The following is a 22500-nucleotide window of genomic DNA, read 5'->3' as shown; positions in this document are numbered from 1 at the left end:
CAGTCACACACAGCCAGGCTGGGAGAAGAGAGAGGCCCCAGACCATAACACCCAACCTCTACAACCAGTCACACACAGCCAGGCTGGGAGAAGAGAGAGGCCCCAGACCATAACACCCAACCCAACGCCAACCTCGGCCTTAGGCGGAGACACACACACAGTCAAGATGGAAGAGAGAGGGCCCTAACCCCAACCCCAGGTCTATAGCTATAAACACACAGTCAGGCGAGCTGGAAGAGAGAAAGAGGGAGAGGCCCCAAGCGTAACCCCAAACCCAACAGTAACCTCAGCCACCCAAGAGCAGCCCACTCACAATATGTTAACTGGCTGCAGGGTGATCTCACAGTTCCTCTCTCTCTAACCTCATGGCCATCCTGCAGAGGAGAGTACATGCAGCATCTCTGGGACTCAGTTCATGAGTTGAAAATAGCCCATGCTTGTATACACTTCTCTGCAAATATTTTCATTCATAAGTATGAATGACATCTAATCAAGCCATAAACATCTATGTTGCTTCTCAACAGAATGGTCCATATTCTGCTCCTGTGTACTGCGTAGCTTATGAAAGGCCTATTCAGGGCGAGGGGTGACCCTGTTTGGCCTCTCAGGATTGGTCATGAAAAGTGCAGCTTTGGAACACGGCGTTTGCTGGAGCTTGTCCGCCCTAGCTGACTACCGCTGGTTTCCTCTACGTCCGGCTGCCCCTCCCTAAGTACACTGGATTCAACACACATTACGTGACATTTGGGGAGCGGATGTTTCTTATTTGGCCACGGCTCCCAAATGTGTTTATTTATTTCATCGAAACACATCCAGTAAACAGCTGCTTGGCTTCTTTTTCTTTTCTTTTTTCTTCATCCCCGCTTTGTTTTGTGAAAGTTAGCATAAATAAGAGCTCCATCAGGGCGGAAGAAGCGAGCATCTGTGAGACATTTGCGGGTCGAGTCCTGTGCGAGGTTCAAACCGCCATTATTTAGCGGAATGCTGGTAAGCGCCTGACGTGTGAGGTAATGTCCTGTCACCGAGGAGAAACGGCTCCCCAGCCCCACCCTTACCGCCAGGCACACCGTCCCATTGGCTACTGAGCTAATAACGGGGCTTATACGGCCTACTGAGAGGAGGCCGTGCTCTAGCCACAGCCCAGCGAGTGAGCTGAGGGCAAAGTAATAGTGTGGTCTACCTACTCCCCTGATCTCATCTGTCAAGACCTAAGCAGTGGCTGGTGCTACGACCACAGAACCAGGGTGGGTGGGTGCACCAGTGCCAGGCCAACCAGCCGATCGCAGATGGATTCAGAATGGCGATGGATTCCTTGGGCATGGCCTTCTCTGTCAGGCTGCCACTGGCACATAAATGTCCCTCACTCAACACGTCCAACACTCGTCCCTGAGGCCAAAACCTACGTGTTAACAGCTCAAAATGTAAATGAGGGCTGCTGATACCTCCAGAACCCGACCTGATGGGGTTTCCAGATGGTTCCCTTAATGATAATTGAAACAGGAGAACGTCGGAACGCCATTCGGGGCTTTTTTAATGTTACCACATGCTTATGTCACTGGCCGCAAGCCTGACGAGGAGTGTGGTTTGGAGTGGGTTTATAGTGTGAGGGAAACATGCCCTTCCTTGTAGTTCCTCACCGAGAGCACAGAGCTGTTAGCTACTGGACGGGCTTTGGTGTGTGTGTTTCTGCCTGCGCACACTGCACTTCTGGGACTCGGAACAAAACCACGGTGATTGTTTCCTTGTTTTTACTAGCCAGACACTTTTTTCCCCTCCTCCTCCTCCTCCTCTTCTCTCATGTTCTTCTCTCCTCCTCTTCTAGTAAACGGTGAGGTACCTGAGGGACCACACTGTCTTAGTTGCCTGCGAGAAGGAATCTCTATCCATAGCTCCCTGCCCGTGCACATACATGGTCTAACGTGCTAAACGCCTGTGCTCAGCATCATATACTGGTGATTATTTGCGGCGTGAGTGGACTGCTACTAATGTTATCCTGTAGTCTGCCTGGGATCCATGATAAAACACTGGAGCTCTCTAGGGCTCTGGACCGGGGTTGCGTCAGAGATTGCTGGGCAGCATCCATCCCCTGAGAAATCACCTGGCTCACCATTAAATGGTTTACTGTAATATGCGTTGCTGGTTGCTAGCGCTAAGCCCAATTCACCAATTAACCCAGCTAAAATAAATATCCCATGGTGTTACTGTGTGAACATTATGTTGTGCTGCACAAAGACAGGAGTGGTACAATGAATCCTCTGGGGACCACGACTATAATCCTACATGAAGCAGGCCGACTTACTGTAGCTGCTGCTGGACAGACGGAAGGTACGTGACGTGTGTGGTGTGTGTGTGAACGTGCGTGCATGTGTTCCATGGGAAAGAAAAAACAGATGTTCATGTACGTAAACTTCCCAAAGCAGACCCTCAAACACTGGTCTTCTATATGCATCTATACATGGCTAACCCTAACATCGTACCACTTCCTCAATGGAAAGATGAAGCTAGCACTACAGATGAATTGGCCAAGAAACACATTTCAAATGTGCAAGGAGGCAGATTTGTATCATCATTAACACTTATCAACCCTTAAATTGTCTTAATGCTTAAGTTAATTATGTCTCTTGTGTCTGTATGGTATATTAATTAAATAAAAAAGCAGAGTTGTGATGACTTTGAATCTGTTTAAAATAATTAAATAAGGGCTGTCCTTGGGGTGTGAAACTGGGGTTTGGCCAATTTATGCATTAGTGTCCATTATTTGTTCTGAAATTTTCATTCTAAGCCATGGCATTTTCCATAAAATGCACATCTGAAGCGTTGCTCCTCCCTTTGTTACTGGGTGTAGACATTATTCCCTAGGATCAAATTGACAGCAGACATAATCCATTAACAAACCGTCTGAGGTCTTTAGTGAAGGGAATAGAGCTGGTGACGAAAGCAAAGCACACAGTACAAAGAAACACTGTCTGCCTTCTTCCTCTCCTCTCTGTCTGCATCGCTCTCTCCCTTTCCTACTCTCTCTTTCTCTCTGTCCGTCTCTCTCTCTCTCTCTTTCCTACTCTCTCTTTCGCTCTGTCTGTCTCTCTCTCTCTTTCCTACTCTCTCTTTCTCTCTGTCCGTCTCTCTCTCTCTTTCCTACTCTCTCTTTCTCTCTGTCCGTCTCTCTCTCTCTTTCCTACTCTCTCTTTCTCTCTGTCCGTCTCTCTCTCTCTTTCCTACTCTCTCTTTCGCTCTGTCCGTCTCTCTCTCTTTCCTACTCTCTCTTTCGCTCTGTCCGTCTCTCTCTCTTTCCTACTCTCTCTTTCGCTCTGTCCGTCTCTCTCTCTCTTTCCTACTCTCTCTTTTGCTCTGTCCGTCTCTCTCTCTCCCTTTCCTACTCTCTCTTTCTCTCTATTCATCTCTCTCTCTTTCCTAATCTCTCTTTCTGTCCGTCTCTCTCTCTCACTTTCCTACTCTGTCTGTCTGTCTGTCTGTCTGTCTGTCTGTCTGTCTGTCTGTCTGTCTGTCTGTCTGTCTGTCTGTCTGTCTGTCTGTCTGTCTGTCTGTCTGTCTGTCTGTCTGTCTGTCTGTCTGTCTGTCTGTCTGTCTGTCTGTCTGTCTGTCTGTCTCTGTCTCACATCCTATTTCTGTGCCTCATTCTTGTTCCTATTTTCTCTTACACTCTCTCTATCTCCTTCTGTCTTCTTCTGTCTGTCCCTCCATCCATCCCGTGTGCCCTTTGCACATTCTCAGAGTGCAAGACATCTCAATGGAGCGCCACCTCCACATTCATTCTGGATGGAGTAAGTTACCCTCCTGCACAACCGGCACACTGTGCAACCGACATGATAAAACTGACGGCGAGAAGAAAAAAATAGGAAAGAAAATCAAACAGAGCGTGGGCCCTGCCCTCCGACAGCGCGCGGGGCTATAAAAGTCAACAGGCGAGCCCGGTAGCCACGGTCAGTGGCCCTCTGATAGATGCGTGTCACTCTGAATCGCTGATTTCTTCTTGAAAGAAGAAAGACTGCAGGCTACTGAGCTCTCAGCTGTTACACACAGTGGCAGTGTGTATATTTTGTTTCCTAAGTACAAGGCTTTGCATGCTGCGTTATATCATTTCTCAGCCTGGTTTTGGCCCTGACGGCCAGACTGACAGACAGTGCATGTGTCTTCAGGGGAAATTATGTGTTTCTTATGTACTTATGTATGGCTGGTGCTGGAAGGTTGTTGCTCACCCAAACGGAGGGAAGAAGGAAGCTGCCAGAGTTTAGCTCAGTGGTGCAGATGTGTGGATGAGAATGATCCAACATCGACTTGCTTGGCAAAAGTTTGCCCTGATCTTCCTATAAGAAGTTAATTTACTGTATCTAACCAGGTGCAGACATATGTTCGCCTGTGTGCGTCTGGCCTGCCTGTAGATACACCCTCCGTAACCCCAGCCCACATCAGATTCCATGAATAACCAGGTCCAACTCATCCCAAGTGCCTTCGTCCTCCATACGTCTGTTGTTCCTTTCATGCATCCTGACAGATTCCTATCACTAGCTTTCTCCCTCTGGTCCCCGCACACCCTGCCTCCCTGTGCTTTGAAATGTTGAAACCCCCCCCCCGGCCCGACACCGCCCCGACCACGGTGGGTGACACAACAAGCGTGGTAGAAAACAACAAGAGAGTTGGGAGCCAGGAGCCTTCCACCATCACCCACACTACCTGACATCAAATATAGTTACCCACGATGCACTGTGGCTGCTGGCTGGTGGGTGGCCCTTGCCCTTGTTTACCACTGAAGATCCAGATCAGAAGCGCCCATGGTTCCATGCCCCAAACTCGTTTCCATGACCTCACAGCTCTGAGCCATGACATGTGAAGTTCAGCCTCAAAGCGTAAATAGAATGTATATGGTACAGTGGGAAACTGTAGGTTTCTGGTAAACCTGTTATGTCCAAGTGAAATCTGCACTAAACAGTAAACATTGAAAAGTCATGAAAGAAAACAATAAAGTCTATGTATCAGCAACATCGCTGGAAAAGTAGCTGTTACACCTGTGTGTAATTATCTAGTTACAGCACATAACATTGCCAAAAAACACCTATATGTATAGTTAAGGGCGAACAACATTGCTTCGATACAGTGCAGTAGCAACCTTCAGCGGGAAGCAGAACTGGACAGTGCCCCGATCAGCCTTGCATGGAGGGAAAACTTTAACTCGCAAACTTGAGTCTGTGGAAGTCACTTCTAGTACCAATAAACCCTAGGTGCTCTGGTTACAGTAGACAGGAAATCAGAACGTGTCATCTCCTGTGCCCACCTTTGGGGGAGAGAGAATGGAAGGCAGGGGATATTGTGTGTGGGGCGTGTAGTCCATACAAAGAGGTAGCTGGGTACTGTAATTTTGTGAGACAGCTTTATTGTCATCTTGACTGGGGGAGATATTATCTCTGAGCGCATAGGCCGGGATCAAATAGAGTGTGTGCGTGCCACGTCTGGATGAAGGATCTCCCTAAAGGTGCGGCAGGAGCTGGGCACGGGGAGTCTGAGGGAAGTCTGACAGGTTGAGGAGGTATGTGCTGAAAAGTAGGCATTACTGTAACGATCAATAGTAAAGGCATGTCAGATGAACCCAACTAAACCCAGCGTTTTTCATCCGAGTGTTTTAAAACACTGAAACCACGAGGTCCTTAACTCAGGGTGAACACATGCTGTTCCTGTAGCTGCTGCTGTTCCTGGATAGCTTCAGCTGTTGTTGCATGGTGTATGCGTGTGTATGCCTACAGTTTGTGTGTGTATGTGATGGTGTGTGTGTAGCCTACGGTAGGTGGCCTTGCAGTTTGGCAGTGATACCATCTCAAGCTGACCCAGGGCACTGTGTTCTTCACAGTAGAAATCATTTATGGAGCACGTGTGCTGCTCTGCTGGGTCTTCAGGGAAAATAGCTTCTTATGCAACTACATTGGTGGGAACACACTTTGTCTCCTCTCTCACACGCATCGAGCTGTGAGCTCGTGTAGATAGTATGAACATTGACGTCACAAAAGGAGCTCAACACTTGTATTGAGAGGCCACCTTTCTCTGTATTGAAAACACTGCGTAGACTAAATTACATTCTTTGTGCAAAAACAGTTCTGAAAACATTAATATATGCCATTTAGCAGACACTTTTATCCAAAAGCCACTTAGTCATGCATGCATACATTTTACATATGGGTGGTCCCAGGAATTGAACCCACTACCCTGGCCTTACAAGGACCATGCTCTACCAACTGAGCTGCAAAGGACCACACTGAAGTGCTTCTAGTCCCAATACTTTCAGTGGGATGTATGCCACTCTTTTTGAAGACTGGAAGATGATTCCTGTCTATTTGAAATGTTGTTTTGGCTTTATAGTAAGATCTCTGTCAATCGGGCAGAAATGGTCACATACATAGTTACAGTATAATATTATACTAATAATACAAAAATGTCCGTTACATACCAGTCCATTGTCCCTGTACTATGTCCAATCATATAACACATGAAAGTACCACAACAGCGGCACCTTTTTCTGAGTTACTCATGATGCTGCACAAGGATTTAAGACACTAACCAGGTTTCCCTCAAGATGTCAACAAAACAAAATATGCTAGAGAAGGTGGGATCTTATTGTGTCGGTAAACTTAATTTTGTGAGAAATATCAGTGGAAACACTTATGCAAAAATATTGATATAATTTCCATCATATCGAAGTAATATGATATGTTGCATGGTTCTCCTCATTGTGACTCGGGAAAGCATACAGTTTCTTAGGCTATAGATGAAATAAATGATGTTGAACTTAACAAGGTGATGAAAGTGCAAGGTGATGAGCTTTTGATCTTTTGGCACATTTGCTATGTATATAACGCAAACATTTGTGTGACAAAACCATCAGTGAGTTGAAAATGCGATGGAAACCCATTAAACTTGTACAGTGGGGAGAACAAGTATTTGATACACTGCCGATTTTGCAGGTTTTCCTACTTACAAAGCATGTAGAGGTCTGTAATTTTTATCATAGGTACACTTCAACTGTGAGAGACGGAATCTAAAACAAAAATCCAGAAAATCACAGCAAAATCGGCAGTGTATTAAATACTTGTTCTCCCCACTGTATTTTTTATTCTGTACATGGGAATTTAACTGCAAAAGTAATTTTCATGTGCACTACGTCATCATGCACAGACTTTTATCCACAACAAATCCATTTTATGTAAATACATCTCTGGAGGAAAAATTGACATATTTTGTTTATGCAGATTTTAGAATATCTGCCGCCAATTGGGTGGAAACCTAGCTAGTGAGTAATTGTTTTAGTCAAAGTATGATATATTTGGGCTTGAAGTGGGAAATCCGAAGTGGGACATTCATGGAAGTCGTGTCAATGCCGTGTGTTTTCTTATGATATACTGTGAAAATAATTTCCAGACTAAATTTTGCTTCAGGGCTGGATTTTATGACATTGTCTATTAATCAGAAACAGCTGCAAACTTCTTCCTCTTTGCGACTGAGCTGAGCCAAACAGCCGTGCGTCCACTTGGCCACCTGAGCCATGGAGCAAATTCAAACGTATGTTTTTGCGCCTCCACTTTTTTACCAGAAAATGATCATAATCCATTGCATAATTTGTCAATTTGCTATAATTTTTTTGCTAGTCTGTATAAAAAAAATTATATGATCATTTTAGAAATGGTAAAATTGCGTGATATGATTTCATTTTGGAACCCCTCTCCCCCCGTCGCCCCAAGATGAATGTTTTTTACCATTCACTACTGTTTCTCTACACGCTCCACTGCTTTGATTGGTGCAGCTAGAAACCACAAAGCTGCAAAAGAAAATTCAAGGAACTTGTTTATCTATTTTGTTGTGCTGTTGTCACATTTGTATGGGTGTTTTGTGTCTGATGTGCTCAGGGTGTTGTTACATGTCATTTGCGGTGTGCATCTTGAGCAAAGTCAATGTAGACTATCATTTCTTCCCCTATGAGAACTATGAGCACGGGCTGATTTGGCTTTTCTGTACTGCAGCCAAAGCCTGCCAGCAGCCTACCTACCAAAGATTGCACCGTCCGTGTCCAATAGAATGTAGAAAAACGCATGTCAACCTTTCAACAGTTATCCATATTACTGGAGATTCATCTTATTACTATTTATTTAGCTGATTCACAGTCACAATTTATGGAAAATGCCACAACTATATTGGTTAAGTCAAAGATACTAGTTTCCATCTGTTGGAAAGGTTTTCCCTTAAATGCTTATGATAAACCCAGCTCCAGCCATAGCCAGCCATATCCCTAGCAAGCTGGCTAATCTTTTGAATATGGTGTAGTAAAAATAAATAAGACAGCAACAACAGATAACATTAGCTAGCTAGATAAGGTTAGCAAGATAGCTAGCTAGCGAGATAAGGTTAGCATGCTAGCTAGCTACACTGATAGCTTGTCAGTGCCCTATTTGAAGGGAGAAATCACCACGACGTTCCTTCCCACCCCCAATTCATTAATATGTATAAGTAACCTGCGTCATTCTTCTGAGGTGGAACCTGATCAAGCTTTTCCGCTCTACAACATGAGTTACGTTGCCGTTTGGTGGGGTCCTTTAATAAGCCTGCCTCCAATTAAATAACACTTTGTTAATCATTATATCCAATCTAATAACATTGTGGTAACGGCCTGTAGAGCAGAGAGAGGTTCAATAGGACAGAACCTAATGCAGTTGTTCTCTGTGTAGTGTGTTTTTGGCACTCAGTGATTCCCTGTGTCCCAAGACAGCAACAGATCAATGGCCCCAGAGTCTCTGAGTGGAATCAATGATATCTTCTCCTGTCCTCCATAAGCATTACATTAATGAAAGCTATAAACTTCACCTCAGACAACAGACAGCTCTCTCTTTACAACACCCCGGGGCCAAAAATGAATCAGATAACGTTTTCAAGAGCTTTTCGGGCTCAGTTTCCTCCCCCCAAAAAAGAAAAGCTGGAGACTTCTGAGATGAGAAAGCGCAATAAACTTCCCAAACAAAATGCTGACATCATGGGGGCCTGTCAAGGTGAAGTGTAGACATCCGTTGTCTTCGTGACCTTACAAGCCCCTGAACATAGACTCAGCTCAAAGTAACAGATACAGACATTCATAAGTAGCTAAATAATTGTACCAAAAATATTCAACGAGGTAATGTGAGGTGGCATGTACACATTAAATTGGCTACCATTATCTGTCTGTCATAACCACTTATGGAAAACCATGTCATTGTTAAAACCACTTGGTGCTGAAAAATGGAGGGACTACCTGGACTAGTCCAATAACAAACACCAATTTTGCTGCAAAGTGTTTAAAATGTTTTCTGTTGAGTGCCCTATTGAACACTACCTATAATGTGGTGTGGCGTAGATTATGGATGTACATTAAGGAAGTACCTGGGCCTCCCAAGTGGCGCAGTAGTTTAAGGCACTGCATTGCAGTGCTAGCTGTGCCACTAGAGATCTTGGGTTCAAGTCCAGGCTCTGTTGCAGCCGGCCGCAACCGGGAGACCCATGGTGCGGTGCACAATTGGCCCAGCGTTGTCCGGGTTAGGGGAGTGTTTGGTTGGCAGGGATGTCCATGTCCCATCTCACACTAGTGACTCCTTTGGCAGGCCGGGTGCAGTGCACGCTGACATGGTTTTCAGGTGCACAGTGTTTCCTCCAACACATTGGTGTGGCTAGCTTCCGGGTTAAGTGGGCATTGTGTCAAGAAGCAGTGTGGCTTGGCTGGGTTGTGTTTCGGAGGACGCACGGGATGGGACAAGACTGTAACTACCAATTGGATACCACGAAAAAGGGGTACATTTTTTTTTAATAACATTAAGGAAGTACCTTAGTGACAGCAGGATAGCCGGCGGCCACCTCGCCAGGGCAATAGAGACTCTCCTGGTGGGACACGTGCACGGCTGTGGCCCACTGGTCCAAGAAGCCACTGGGGGTATACAGGCCACAGTCCCTCACGCTGGTCTCCCGCTCAAAGTCCTCACACACTCCGTCACCGTCGTAGAAGTAACACATACTGGGCTCCTCTGGAGGGAGGGAGAGAAGAAAGAAGAGTGAAGAGATTCAATCTTAATGTTTGCTCTTAAACCGTTTGGATTGTGTGGAGGTTAATGTGTTAATGTGAATGAACTTGAAAACTGTTTCAAAACTGTTAGTGTTGATGTCAATGAACTTGTTGAACTGGGCCCAGATTACGCAATATATATATCATAGCTTATTCATTGCACTTTAGCTATCAACTGCATTTGCTAATAGTTGATCTTGTCTTGGTTTATTGTCTTGTCTTGTGTTGGATGTTTAGGCCACACTCACTACTGTACCACACCTCAATGATTATTCCTGCTTTATTCATGATGTCCGAAAACTATTTGGTAGAGAGCATTCAACATGGGGATAGAGGAAGCTAGGCATGCTATCTGCTATCTGTTTAGGCATGCTATCTGTTTTATTTGTTTAAATAAGCCCTTTTAGCATGGTTGGTATTTTATACTCTGTTTTAAAATAAATATCTATAGATTTTTCAGAACTTTCAATCTATTTGTGGTTTTAAAACTCTTTTGATAACAATTGGTGTTTGTTATTGGACTAGTCCAGGTAGTCCCTCCATTTTTCACAAGGAAGAACCCCACTTTACAAAGTTGAGAAACAGGTACATTTATCACACGTTTAATGTTTGACTGTGTAGACCTCTGTTGCTTAGTTAGTAGAGCATGGTGCTTACACTGCCAGGGTTGTTAGTTCGATTCCCAGGGCCACCCATGTGTAAATGTATGCATGCATGACTTGAAGTCGCTTTGAATAAAAGCGTCTGCTAAATGGAATATATATATATATATATTTGTTAGTGTGTGTGCTTTGAGGACTGGACGAGTCCATTATCGAAGGGATCTTTTTCCTCAAGCACACAAGGCATCTTGGGTAACACGGAGACAGATCTCTCAGATACTGACCAACAGTGAGTGGCAAACACATCCCACAAGATACAACTCCATTGCTGCACACCTTAACATCAATTTCTCTCTAAGAGTACAATGTATCAACAGTGGGAGTATTTTAAAATCCATCTCTCTCCCCTCCTCCTCTTCTCACCTCCTCCCCCTCCCCTCTCACAGAGTGTAAACATGTCTGCCCTCTCAGCAGTTCCAGCTTTCCTCGCTTGTCTCCCATCATTGTTTTCGTTTCAGTTGACAGAAATGGGATGTCTGCATAAATAAAGTAACACTCAAGGCGTGCCCTCTCCTGCAGGGGAGGCTGGGAACGAGTAGGGCCTCCAGGAGCGTAACACTATCTGATGAACTTGACAGATTAGGATCGTTTCTGTTTTATTTAGAGAGAGAGGAGGGGGCGAGAGAGAGAGAGTTGAGAGAGCGAGAACAGGCAGGAGGATACACCAGTATGGCTTTTCCAGACATCCCACCCGGAGTTGGGGCTGGAGCTGGGGCTGGAGCTGGGGCAGGGGCTGGAGCTGGAGCTGGGGCTGGAGCTGGAGCTGGGGCTGGAGCTGGGGCTGGAGCTGGGGCTGGGGCTGGGGCTGGGGCTGGGGCTGGGGCTGGGGCTGGGCCTGGAGCTGGAGCTGGAGCTGGGGCTGGGGCTGGAGTTGGGGCTGGAGTTGGGGCTGGAGCTGGGCTAGAGGAGGCTGGATTTTGTGCGTGTGCTCTCACAGTGTCGGGGTTCCAGTTAAGGGGAAGGCGGCATTCCGTGCCAAGTTGGCTGGGCCTCCTCGAAATTCCAACCCTCCCCAGCTCTGCTCTGCTTAGTGCTGTACTCTGCTCTGACGATGTTGAAACGAGGGGCTGCAGAGGGGGCATATAGAATGCACTCCTGCCACTCCAAACGGATGAAGAGTGAGAGGGAATGAGAGGTAGAGAGAGAAAAGGTGTGAGCGGAAGAGAGAGAAAGAAACTGAGAGAGTGAAAAACAGAGAGAGAGAAAGAGAAAGAGCAAAAGAGAGAGTGAGAGAGACTGAGAGAAGAGGTGATTGAGTTCAGGAGGGAAACAATGATAAAATTGATGAACCAGAAGAGAGAGGAGAAGAAAGAAAGGGTTACAGAGGAAAACAAGGAGGTAGAAAGAGGCTGAATAACGTTGGGAATAGATAGATAAAGAGGGGGAGGCCAGAGAGAACGAGAGCTGTTCTGTGAAGCAGTACCGTGACTCTATTCAACAAGGGAACCCAGTCAACTTTCCTCCTCAGCCTATACACATTTAATTTATTCCCTTATGGCAACAGTATGTGTACAGTATCTGTCCCTTCTTCCCAGCCTGAGAGCACGTCAGGCTGCACCATGCTCTGTGTTAGCCGCTCATTCAACAGGCAGACAGACAGACAGAAGGTCCCTTCATTATAGTGTCCGATTTCCACACAAAAACTAGGAATATGTCAGGCAGTCACACACAAATCCCAGAGCGCTGCGGTCAACGGAAAACGATCTCACAGGGGTTGTGAGACACACACACAAACGCTCATGCAAACATGTGCATGCACATACAAACACATCCCTCGATGAGGCGAGATCAGCTATGACACAATGGGACTTTTTATTGTGTGAAAAAACAGGAGAGGAAGAGAAAAATAATCACTCGAAGGAGGACAAGAAATCATCCATCTATTGACCAAACAGTGACTGACGAGGACGCCAGAGAATCCAATCCACTGAATGAAGTTGTTTATTCTCTCTTCAAACGACAATCCTTTCCAGACTCTCAGCGAGACATCAACATGACCATGATACACAATGGCATCTGCTCTTATGAGAAACGCATCAAGTCCTTGGACAAGTCCCAGACACAGATGTGAAACTAGCGAATGCCTCGCCGCTGTCATTCACCGAGCCAGCGTGTGACTAGCATGTTACTCACATCTCCCCACAACTCATACGCCTCTCAACCACACACACTGGGGAGTCCTCCTACCGATAAGAGTCACAGGAACTGCCGTAACAGCTGGCCAATCAAAATAACCTTGCTAAGTTCAAGGGACCAATGAAATCGTCAAATTGGAATGGAAAGCAAAATGTGTCTGTGTAGTTCCGCCCTCATAGAGATCTCAATGGGGATGGAAATGGTATTCTTCTGTGTCTTACCAATTAATCACCTTTTGAAGCATGCGTACTGTCTCAGTTGTGGACATTATTCATTTTGAGTCATAGAACCAGCCACTGTGTTAAATAACGGTTATTCATATTCGATTGGTTGTGTGTCCGTGACATTTAGACAATATGTCACCATAAGTGACATACCGTATAACTAATATGTTAACTTTAGGGACAAATAACTACAATGGTTAAAATGTCTCTATTTTGACATGTTGATGGTGCTGAGGAGGACGTACCAACACAGTTGAAGAAGGGCTCCTTCTTACACTGGCTGGAGCAGCCGTCTCCATTCATGGAGTTCATATCATCACACTCCTCTCCCTGGGCCCTGAGAGAGAGAGAGAGAGAGAGAGAGAGAGAGAGAGAGAGAGAGAGAGAGAGAGAGAGAGAGAGAGAGAGAGAGAGAGAGAGAGAGAGAGAGAGAGAGAGAGAGAGAGAGAGAGAGAGAGAGAGAGAGAGAGAGAGAGAGAGAGAGAGAGAGAGAGAGAGAGAGAGAGAGAGAGAGAGAGAGAGAGAGAGAGAGAGAGAGAGAGAGAGAGAGAGAGAGAGAGAGAGAGAGAGAGAGAGAGAGAGAGAGAGAGAGAGAGAGAGAGAGAGAGAGACAGACAGACAGACAGACAGACAGACAGACAGACAGACAGACAGACAAGAGACTGTTACTGGGAGAACACTCACATGCAAGCACGCAGACATACACACACACACACATTACCTCTGGATGCGTCCGTCTCCGCAGTATGGTGCCCCAAGCTGGTGGGTGAGGGGTGGGGAGGGTTCACTCTCACTGCGGGCTGAGATGGTTTGGACCTGGTAGGTGTACACACTGCTTGGTACAACATCCCTAAAGACACACACAGATGAAAACTTTAGCTGTCCTGCCCCAGATAAAATGGAAACACATGCACATGCATGCGCACACGCACGCGCACACACACATACAGGGGAGCAACCTTTAGCTGGCACCACAACTCTTCAAACACACACAGAGAATAAGCCTTTAGCTGGCACCACATCTCTACAAACACACACAGAGAATAAGCCTTTAGCTGGCACCACAACTCTTCAAACACACACAGAGAATAAGCCTTTAGCTGGCACCACAACTCTACAAACACACACAGAGAATAAGCCTTTAGCTGGCACCACAACTCTTCAAACACACACAGTGAATAAGCCTTTAGCTGGCACCACAACTCTTCAAACACACACAGAGAATAAGCCTTTAGCTGGCACCACAACTCTTCAAAAGAAACACAGAGAATAAGCCTTTAGCTGGCACCACAACTCTTCAAACACACACAGAGAATAAGCCTTTAGCTGGCACCACATCTCTACAAACACACACAGAGAATAAGCCTTTAGCTGGCACCACAACTCTTCAAACACACACAGAGAATAAGCCTTTAGCTGGCACCACAACTCTTCAAACACACACAGAGAATAAGCCTTTAGCTGGCACCACAACTCTTCAAAAGAAACACAGAGAATAAGCCTTTAGCTGGCACCACAACTCTTCAAAAGAAACACAGAGAATAAGCCTTTAGCTGGCACCACAACTCTTCAAAAGAAACACAGAGAATAAGCCTTAAGCTGACACCACATCTCTACAAACACACACAGAGAATAAGCCTTAAGCTGACACCACATCTCTACAAACACACACAGAGAATAAGCCTTAAGCTGACACCACATCTCTACAAACACACACAGAGAATAAGCCTTAAGCTGACACCACATCTCTACAAACACACACAGAGAATAAGCCTTTAGCTGGCACCACATCTCTACAAACATACACAGATAATAGACCTTCAGCCCACTGACCTAGAGTAGCGATAGAGTTGCCAAGACTATTGGCCCTAGAAAAACCAAGAGCATTTAAGGACGAATCCTAACTTAAGATCTGTGTGTGGAACTTGATTTTCCACACACATGTCCTATTGACAAAATTAGTGTTTTACGCATCAGTTTGAGTTCAGTCCTATACGAACAAATTCCAGTAACCTACAAAGAGAGGTCCATAAAGGCTCTGTACGATCAAGGCTCAGATCAATGTACTGAGACTGCACTCGTGAAGGTGGTAAATTACATTTTAATGGCATCAGACCAAGGCTCTGCATCTGTCCTCGTGCTCCTAGACCTCAGTGCTGCTTTTGATACCATCGATCACAACATTCTTTTGGAGAGATTGGAAACCCAAATTGGTCTACACGGACAAGTTCTGGCCTGGTTTAGATCTTATCTGTCGGAAAGATATCAGTTTGTCTCTGTGGATGGTTTGTCTTCTGACAAATCAACTGTAAATTTCGGTGTTCCTCAAGGTTCCGTTTTAGGTCCACTATTGTTTTCACTATATATTTTATCTCTTGGTGATGTCCTTCGGAAACATCATGTTAACTTTTACTGCTATGCTGACAATACACAGCTGTACATTTCGATGAAACATGGTGAAGCCCCAAAATTGCCCTCCGTGGAAGCCTGTGTTTCAGACATAAGGAAGTGGATGGCGGCAAGTGGATGGCGGCAAACAGAGATGCTAGTTTTAGGTCCCAAGAAACAAAGAGATCTTCTGTTGGATCTGACAATTAATCTTGATGGTTCTACAGTCATCTCAAACAAAACTGTGAAGGACCTCGGCGTTACTCTGGACCTTGATCTCTCTTTTGACAAACATATCAAGAATATTTCAAGGACAGCTTTTTTCCATCTTCGTAACATTGCAAAAATCAGAAACGTGTAGATAAATTCATCCATGCTTTTGTCACTTCTAGATTAGACTACTGCAATGCTCTACTTTCTGGCTACATGGATAAAGTACTAAATAAACTCCAGTTAGTGCTAAACACGCCTGCTAGAATCTTGACTAGAACCCAAAAAATTGATTATATTACTCCAGTGCCAGCCTCCCTACACTGGCTTCTTGTTAAGGCTAGGGCTGATTTCAAGGTTTTACTGCTAACCTACAAACCATTACATGGGCTTTCTCCTATCTTTCCGATTTGGCCCTGCCGTACATACCTACACGTACGCTACAGTCACAAGACGCAGGCCTCCTTACTGTCCTTAGAATTTCTAAGCAAACAGCTGGAGGCAGGGCTTTCTCCTATAGTGCTCCATTTTTATGGAATGGTCTGCCTATACATGTGACAGACGCAAACTCGGTCTCGACCTTTAAGTCTTTATTGAAGACTCATCTCTTCAGTAGGTCCTATGATTGAGTGTAGTCTGGCCCAGGGGTGTGAAGGTGAACGGAAAGGCACTGGAGCGACGAACCACCCTTGCTGTCTCTGCCTGGCCGGTTCCCCTCTCTCCACTGGGATTCTCTGCCTCTAACCCTATTACGGGGGCTGAGTCACTGGCTTACTGGTGCTCTTCCATGTGTCACTTGAGTGGGTTGAGTCACTGATGTGATCTTCCTGTCCGGGTTGGCGCCCCCCTCAGGTTTGTGCCGTGGGGGAGATCTTTGTGGGCTATACTCGGCCTTGTCTCAGGGTAGTAGGTTGGTGGTTGAAGATATCCCTCTAGTGGTGTGGGGGCTGTGCTTTGGAAAAGTGGGTGGGGTTATATCTTGCCTATTTGGCCCTGTCCGGGGGTATCGTCGGACAGGGCCACAGTGTCTCCCGACCACTCCTGTCCCCAGTCCACCTGGTCATACTGCTGCTCCAGTTTCAACTGTTCTGCCTGCGGCTATGGAACCCTGACCTGCTCACTGGATGTGCTACCTTGTCCGGGACCTGCTGTTTTGGACTCTCTCTCTACTGCACCCGCTGTCTCTAACTCTGAATGATCGGCTATGAAAAGCCAACTGACATTTACTCCTGAGGTGCTGTCCTGTTGCACCCTCTACAACCACTGTGATTATTATTATCTGACCCTGCTTGTCATCTATGAACGTTTTGTCACGACTTCAACCGAGGCAGGCTCTCCTTCCCATTCGGGTGGCGCTCGGCGGTCGTCGTCACCGGCCTACTAGCTGCCACTGACTCTTTTTCCTCCCCCTCCTTATGTGTTTATTTGTATCACCTGGGTTTAGGTAATTGGTAATTAGTGTGGCTTTATTAGTCAGCCAGCCCGTACGCTTCTTTGTGCGGGATTGTTCATTTGTACTTTTGGATTCGGGAGTGGATATATGTATTGTGGACTGGGTTTTGTCTTCCGTGTTTGGACGTTTGTTTATGACACCCAGTAAGTCCGTATTGGACATTGGTATGCCGGTTGTGCATTAAAAAGAAAGCACCGTATTGAAGCTCTGTTGTTCCTGCGTCTGACTTCACACCCCCCGACACCCAGAGCGTTACAGAATCCCGCACCACTAAAATGGAGTCAGCAGGAGCAGCAGCCAACCCTCTCCCATCGATGGAGGAACGGGTCTCCACCACACCACCGTCCTCCATCGGATCGGATCAGCCATGGACCAAATGATGGAGAGAATGGAGCGATGGGAGAGGAGTGGGCTCCTCTCTCCACCTTCGGCTCCCCCCCCCCAGGACTCTCCATCCCCCCGCTCCAGCGCGCTCCGTCTTACGCTCCCGAGGGATTATGATGGAGCGGCGGCAGGTTGTCAGGGGTTCTTACTCCAACTGGAGCTATACCTGGCCACTGTTCGCCCCACTCCCTCGGGAGCGGAGAGGGTGAGTGTCCTCGTCTCCTGCCTCACGGGTCGTGCTCTGGAGTGGGCCAACGCAGTCTGGAATGGCCCGGACTCCGCGAAGGAGCACTACCCGGAGTTTACCCGTCGTTTTCGTGCCGTGTTTGACCACCCCCCAGACGGCCGAGCGGCGGGTGAGAGACTATTTCATCTCAGGCAGGAGAGGAGGAGCGCACAGGATTTAGCGCTGGAGTTCCGGACCTTGGCCGCGGGATCAGGGTGGAACGACAGGGCCCTCATTGACCACTACCGGTGTAGTCTCCGGGAGGACGTCCGCAGGGAGCTAGCGTGTCGGGACATCGCACTTTCTCTGGATGAGCTTATTGACATGTCCATCCGACTGGATAATCTGCTGGCTGCCCGCGGGCGTTCGGAGAGGGTCCTGTGCGTTCCACCACCCAGCGCCCCGGCTCCCATCCCGATGGAGTTGGGAGGGGCCGCGCCTAGGGGTACCGGAGGAGGAGGCCCCCCCTGCACCAGCTGTGGTCGGAGAGGACACACGGCCGATCGGTGCTGGGGGGGTCTGTCTGGGAGTCGAGATGTCAGGCGGAACACTTCTCGATCACCCCAGGTGAGTCAGCACCAAACTCACTCAGAACCCCCTGTTGGTCACATGTTTGTCTAAATTTTTTCCTTTATTTTTTCCCCTCTTCCCAGCATAGGGCACTAGTCGATTCAGGTGCAGCTGGGAACTTTATGGATCGCGGACTCGCCCGTAAGTTGGGCGTTCCGCTTGTGCCGATAGATTCTCCCTTTCCCGTGCACTCCCTAGATAGCCGGCCATTAGGGTCAGGGGTGGTCAGGGAGGCCACAGTTCCCCTGGACATGGTGACGCAGGGGAATCATAGGGAACGTATCAGTCTCTATATTATTGATTCGCCTGCGTTTCCAGTGGTGCTGGGTATTCCCTGGTTGGCCCGGCACAATCCCAATATTTCGTGGAGACAGGGGGTTCTCCAGGGGTGGTCAGAGGAGTGTTCTGGAAGGTGTCTGGGAGTTTCCCTTGGTGCCACGTCGGTGGAGAGTCCAGACCAGGGTTCCACGGTGCGCATTCCCCCCGAGTATGCCGATTTGGCAATCGCTTTCTGTAAAAGGAAAGCGACGAAATTACCACCACATCGACCGGGTAGGGATTGTGCGATAGATCTCCAGGTTAACGCTGCGCTTCCCAAGAGTCACGTGTACCCTTTGTCCCAAGAGGAGACGTTGGCTATGGAGACATATGTCGCGGAGTCTCTGGGACAGGGGTACATTCGGCCCTCCATCTCACCCGTCTCCTCGAGTTTCTTTTTTGTAAAGAAAAAGGAGGGAGGTTTGCGTCCGTGTATTGATTATAGAGGTCTAAATGCCATCACAGTGGGGTTTAGTTACCCACTACCTCTCATTGCTTCGGCGGTGGAATCATTTCACGGAGCGCAGTTCTTTACAAAACTGGACCTCAGGAGCGCGTACAGTCTGGTGCGTATTCGGAAAGGAGACGAGTGGAAAACCGCATTTAGTACCACATCGGGCCACTATGAGTACTGCGTCATGCCGTATGGGTTAAAGAATGCTCCAGCCGTTTTCCAATCCTTTGTAGACGACATTCTCAGGGACCTGCATGTGCAGGGGGTAGTTGTGTATATCGATGACATTCTGATCTACTCAACTACTCACGCCGCGCATGTATCTCTGGTACGCAAAGTGCTTGGCAGACTGCTGGAGCATGACTTATACGTCAAGGCTGAGAAGTGTGTGTTCTCCAAACAAGCCGTCTCCTTCCTGGGTTATCGCATTTCCACCTCGGGAGTGGTGGTGGAGAGTGACCGCATAAAGGCCGTGCGTAATTGGCCGACTCCGACCACGGTAAAAGAGGTGCAGCGGTTTTTGGGTTTTGCCAACTACTACCGGAGATTTATCCGGGGTTTTGGCCAGGTAGCGGCTCCCATTACCTCACTGCTAAAGGGGGGCCCGGTGCGGTTGCGGTGGTCAGCGGCGGCGGACGGAGCTTTCAACAGGTTGAAGGCTCTGTTCACGGATGCTCCCGTGTTGGCGCATCCGGATCCCTCTTTAGCATTCATAGTGGAGGTGGACGCGTCCGAGGCTGGGGTGGGTGCCGTGCTATCACAGCGCTCGGGTACGCCACCAAAACTCCGCCCCTGCGCTTTCTTCTCTAGTAAGCTCAGTGCAGCGGAGCGTAACTATGATGTGGGGGATCGGGAGTTGTTAGCGGTGGTCAGGGCTCTGAAGGTGTGGAGACACTGGCTTGAGGGGGCTAAGCACCCCTTTCTCATCTGGACCGACCATCAGAATCTGGAGTATATTCGGGCAGCTCGGAGACTGAACCCACGTCAGGCAAGGTGGGCCATGTTTTTCACCCGGTTTCGGTTCACGTTGTCCTATAGACCCGGCTCCCAAAACGTAAAGGCAGACGCACTGTCCCGCCTTTACGACACGGAGGATAGGACCACCGAACCCACTCCCATCATCCCCGCCTCGAGGCTGATAGCGCCAGTGGTCTGGGAGGTGGACTCGGACATCGAGCGGGCGCTACGGGCGGAACCCGCGCCTCCTCAGTGTCCGGCGGGCCGTAAGTACGTACCGCTTGGTGTTCGGGACCGACTGATTCGGTGGGCTCATGTCCTACCCTCCTCGGGTCACCCTGGGGTGACGAGGACAGTGGGGAGCCTTCGGGGGAGGTATTGGTGGCCTACCTTAGCTCGAGACGTTAGGGTTTATGTCTCCTCCTGTTCGGTATGCGCTCAGAGTAAGGCTCCTAGGCACCTTCCTAGAGGGAAGTTGCAACCCCTCGTTTCATGTGTCTCTCCTCAGGCCGGTGGTAGCTGGTCCCCTGCAGGACGGTGAGGTGCCGGAGGTCCCTCCTCCCCCTCTGGACATCGAGGGGTCCCCGGCGTACATTATACGGGCCATTCTGGACTCGAGACGCCGGGTGAGGGGCCTGCAGTACCTCGTGGACTGGGAGGGGTACGGTCCGGAGGAGAGGTGCTGGGTACCGGTGGAGGACATTTTGGATCCATCTATGTTAAGGGATTTCCATCGCCTCCATCCGGATCGCCCTGCGCCTCGTCCTCCGGGTCGACCTCGAGGCCGGTGTCGGCGCGCTGCGGGAGCCGCGCGTCAGAGGGGGGGTACTGTCACGACTTCAACCGAGGCAGGCTCTCCTTCCCGTTCGGGTGGCGCTCGGCGGTCGTCGTCACCGGCCTACTAGCTGCCACTGACTCTTTTTCCTCCCCCTCCTTATGTGTTTATTTGTATCACCTGGGTTCAGGTAATTGGTAATTAGTGTGGCTTTATTAGTCAGCCAGCCCGTACGCTTCTTTGTGCGGGATTGTTCATTTGTACTTTTGGATTCGGGAGTGGATGTATGTATTGTGGACTGGGTTTTGTCTTCCGTGTTTGGACGTTTGTTTATGACACCCAGTAAGTCCGTATTGGACATTGGTATGCCGGTTGTGCATTAAAAAGAAAGCACCGTATTGAAGCTCTGTTGTTCCTGCGTCTGACTTCACACCCCCCGACACCCAGAGCGTTACACGTTTGAACATCTTGGCCATGTTCTGTTATAATCTCCACTTTTTCCTAGCAACCGTGCTTCCACATTTGCATTGCTTGCTGCTGGGGTTTTAGGCTGGGTTTCTGTACAGCACTTTGTGACATCGGCTGATGTTAAAAGCGCTTTATAAATCAATTTGATTGATTGATTAATGAGCAGGGTGAGGGTGGGTATGACTGTTACAGTAGGTTTCAATTGCAGTATATTCAGGAAAATGGCACAGTATTCACACACTCTTTCTCCACACCTCTGTCCCTACTGGCTGTGTGGGTTCCTGCCTCTCCCCCTCCTACTATGTTGTGCTGTAAGTGATATATCTATGGAGCCGCTCCACATAGACAGACAAAGTGAGTTCACATTCGAACAAAAAGTCAAGGCGTGCTGGTCGCTGTGACCGCAGTATGTGTGTGGGTCTGTTTATGTGTGTGTGTGTGTGTGTGTGTGTGTGTGTGTGTGTGTGTGTGTGTGTGTGTGTGTGTGTGTGTGTGTGTGTGTGTGTGTGTGTGTGTGTGTCTGTTTATATGTGTGTGTGTGTGTGTGTGTGTCTGTGTGTGTGTGTGTGTGTGTGTGTGTGTGTGTGTGTGTGTGTGTGTGTGTGTGTGTGTGTGTGTGTGTGTGTGTGTGTGTGTGTGTGTGTGTGTGTGTGTGTGTGTGTGTGTGTGTGTGGTATGTGTGTGGTATATGTGAGTGTGTATGTATGCCTTTTGTGTATCTGTGTGTGTTTAGGTATAGAGGTGAGGGAACAGCCACGGGGCCACAGTATACTCAGCTGTGCACCTCTCCTTCCGCCCCACTCCGAGGACACTTGGACACAAACAAACATCTGGCGAGGGGCTTCAGCACTGCTTTCATTGGGTGTAATACAATATGGACCGCGCAGGCCAAAAACAAGATGGGAGTTAAAAAAACATCCAGCTGCATAGCTCCGCATCAGTGTGCTCTCTGCGGTCCGAGCCAGCAGGATATCTCAACACTGTAGCCCACGACACAATAAATAGGGTGTCCACCCACTCTGCCCAGTGGTGATGGCATTTCACTTCCTCATGTTATAAAATACATTTTACCAAGACAAATATGATTCTTCATGTTCTGAATTGTTCAGTGGGGTCTTTCTGTAACGTATCATTAACATTGTATCCAAAAAGTCGGATTTCGTAACATAATGCACTCGATAATAGCACCGAGCT

At 47.9% G+C, this 22500-nt stretch overlaps 1 protein-coding gene across 1 annotated transcript in view; it reads right to left on the bottom strand.

Moving 5' to 3' along the window:
• LOC120025553 (pappalysin-1-like) overlaps positions 1 to 22500 on the bottom strand; it is an 83327-nt gene that overhangs the window by 18950 nt on the left and 41877 nt on the right. The window contains exons 8-10 of the mRNA XM_038970112.1: positions 13825 to 13953; positions 13349 to 13440; positions 9847 to 10043 (exon numbers count right to left, since the gene is read on the bottom strand). Of these exons, the coding sequence (XP_038826040.1) occupies positions 9847 to 10043; positions 13349 to 13440; positions 13825 to 13953 (418 nt within the window). The remainder of the gene's footprint in view (positions 1 to 9846; positions 10044 to 13348; positions 13441 to 13824; positions 13954 to 22500) is intronic.

Source organism: Salvelinus namaycush, chromosome 31 (genome assembly GCF_016432855.1).
Source record: "Salvelinus namaycush isolate Seneca chromosome 31, SaNama_1.0, whole genome shotgun sequence".
NCBI classification, from domain to species: Eukaryota; Metazoa; Chordata; class Actinopteri; order Salmoniformes; family Salmonidae; genus Salvelinus; species Salvelinus namaycush.
The sequence above is the reverse complement of the archived record's forward strand: the minus strand, read 5'-3'. Positions and strand labels throughout refer to the sequence as shown.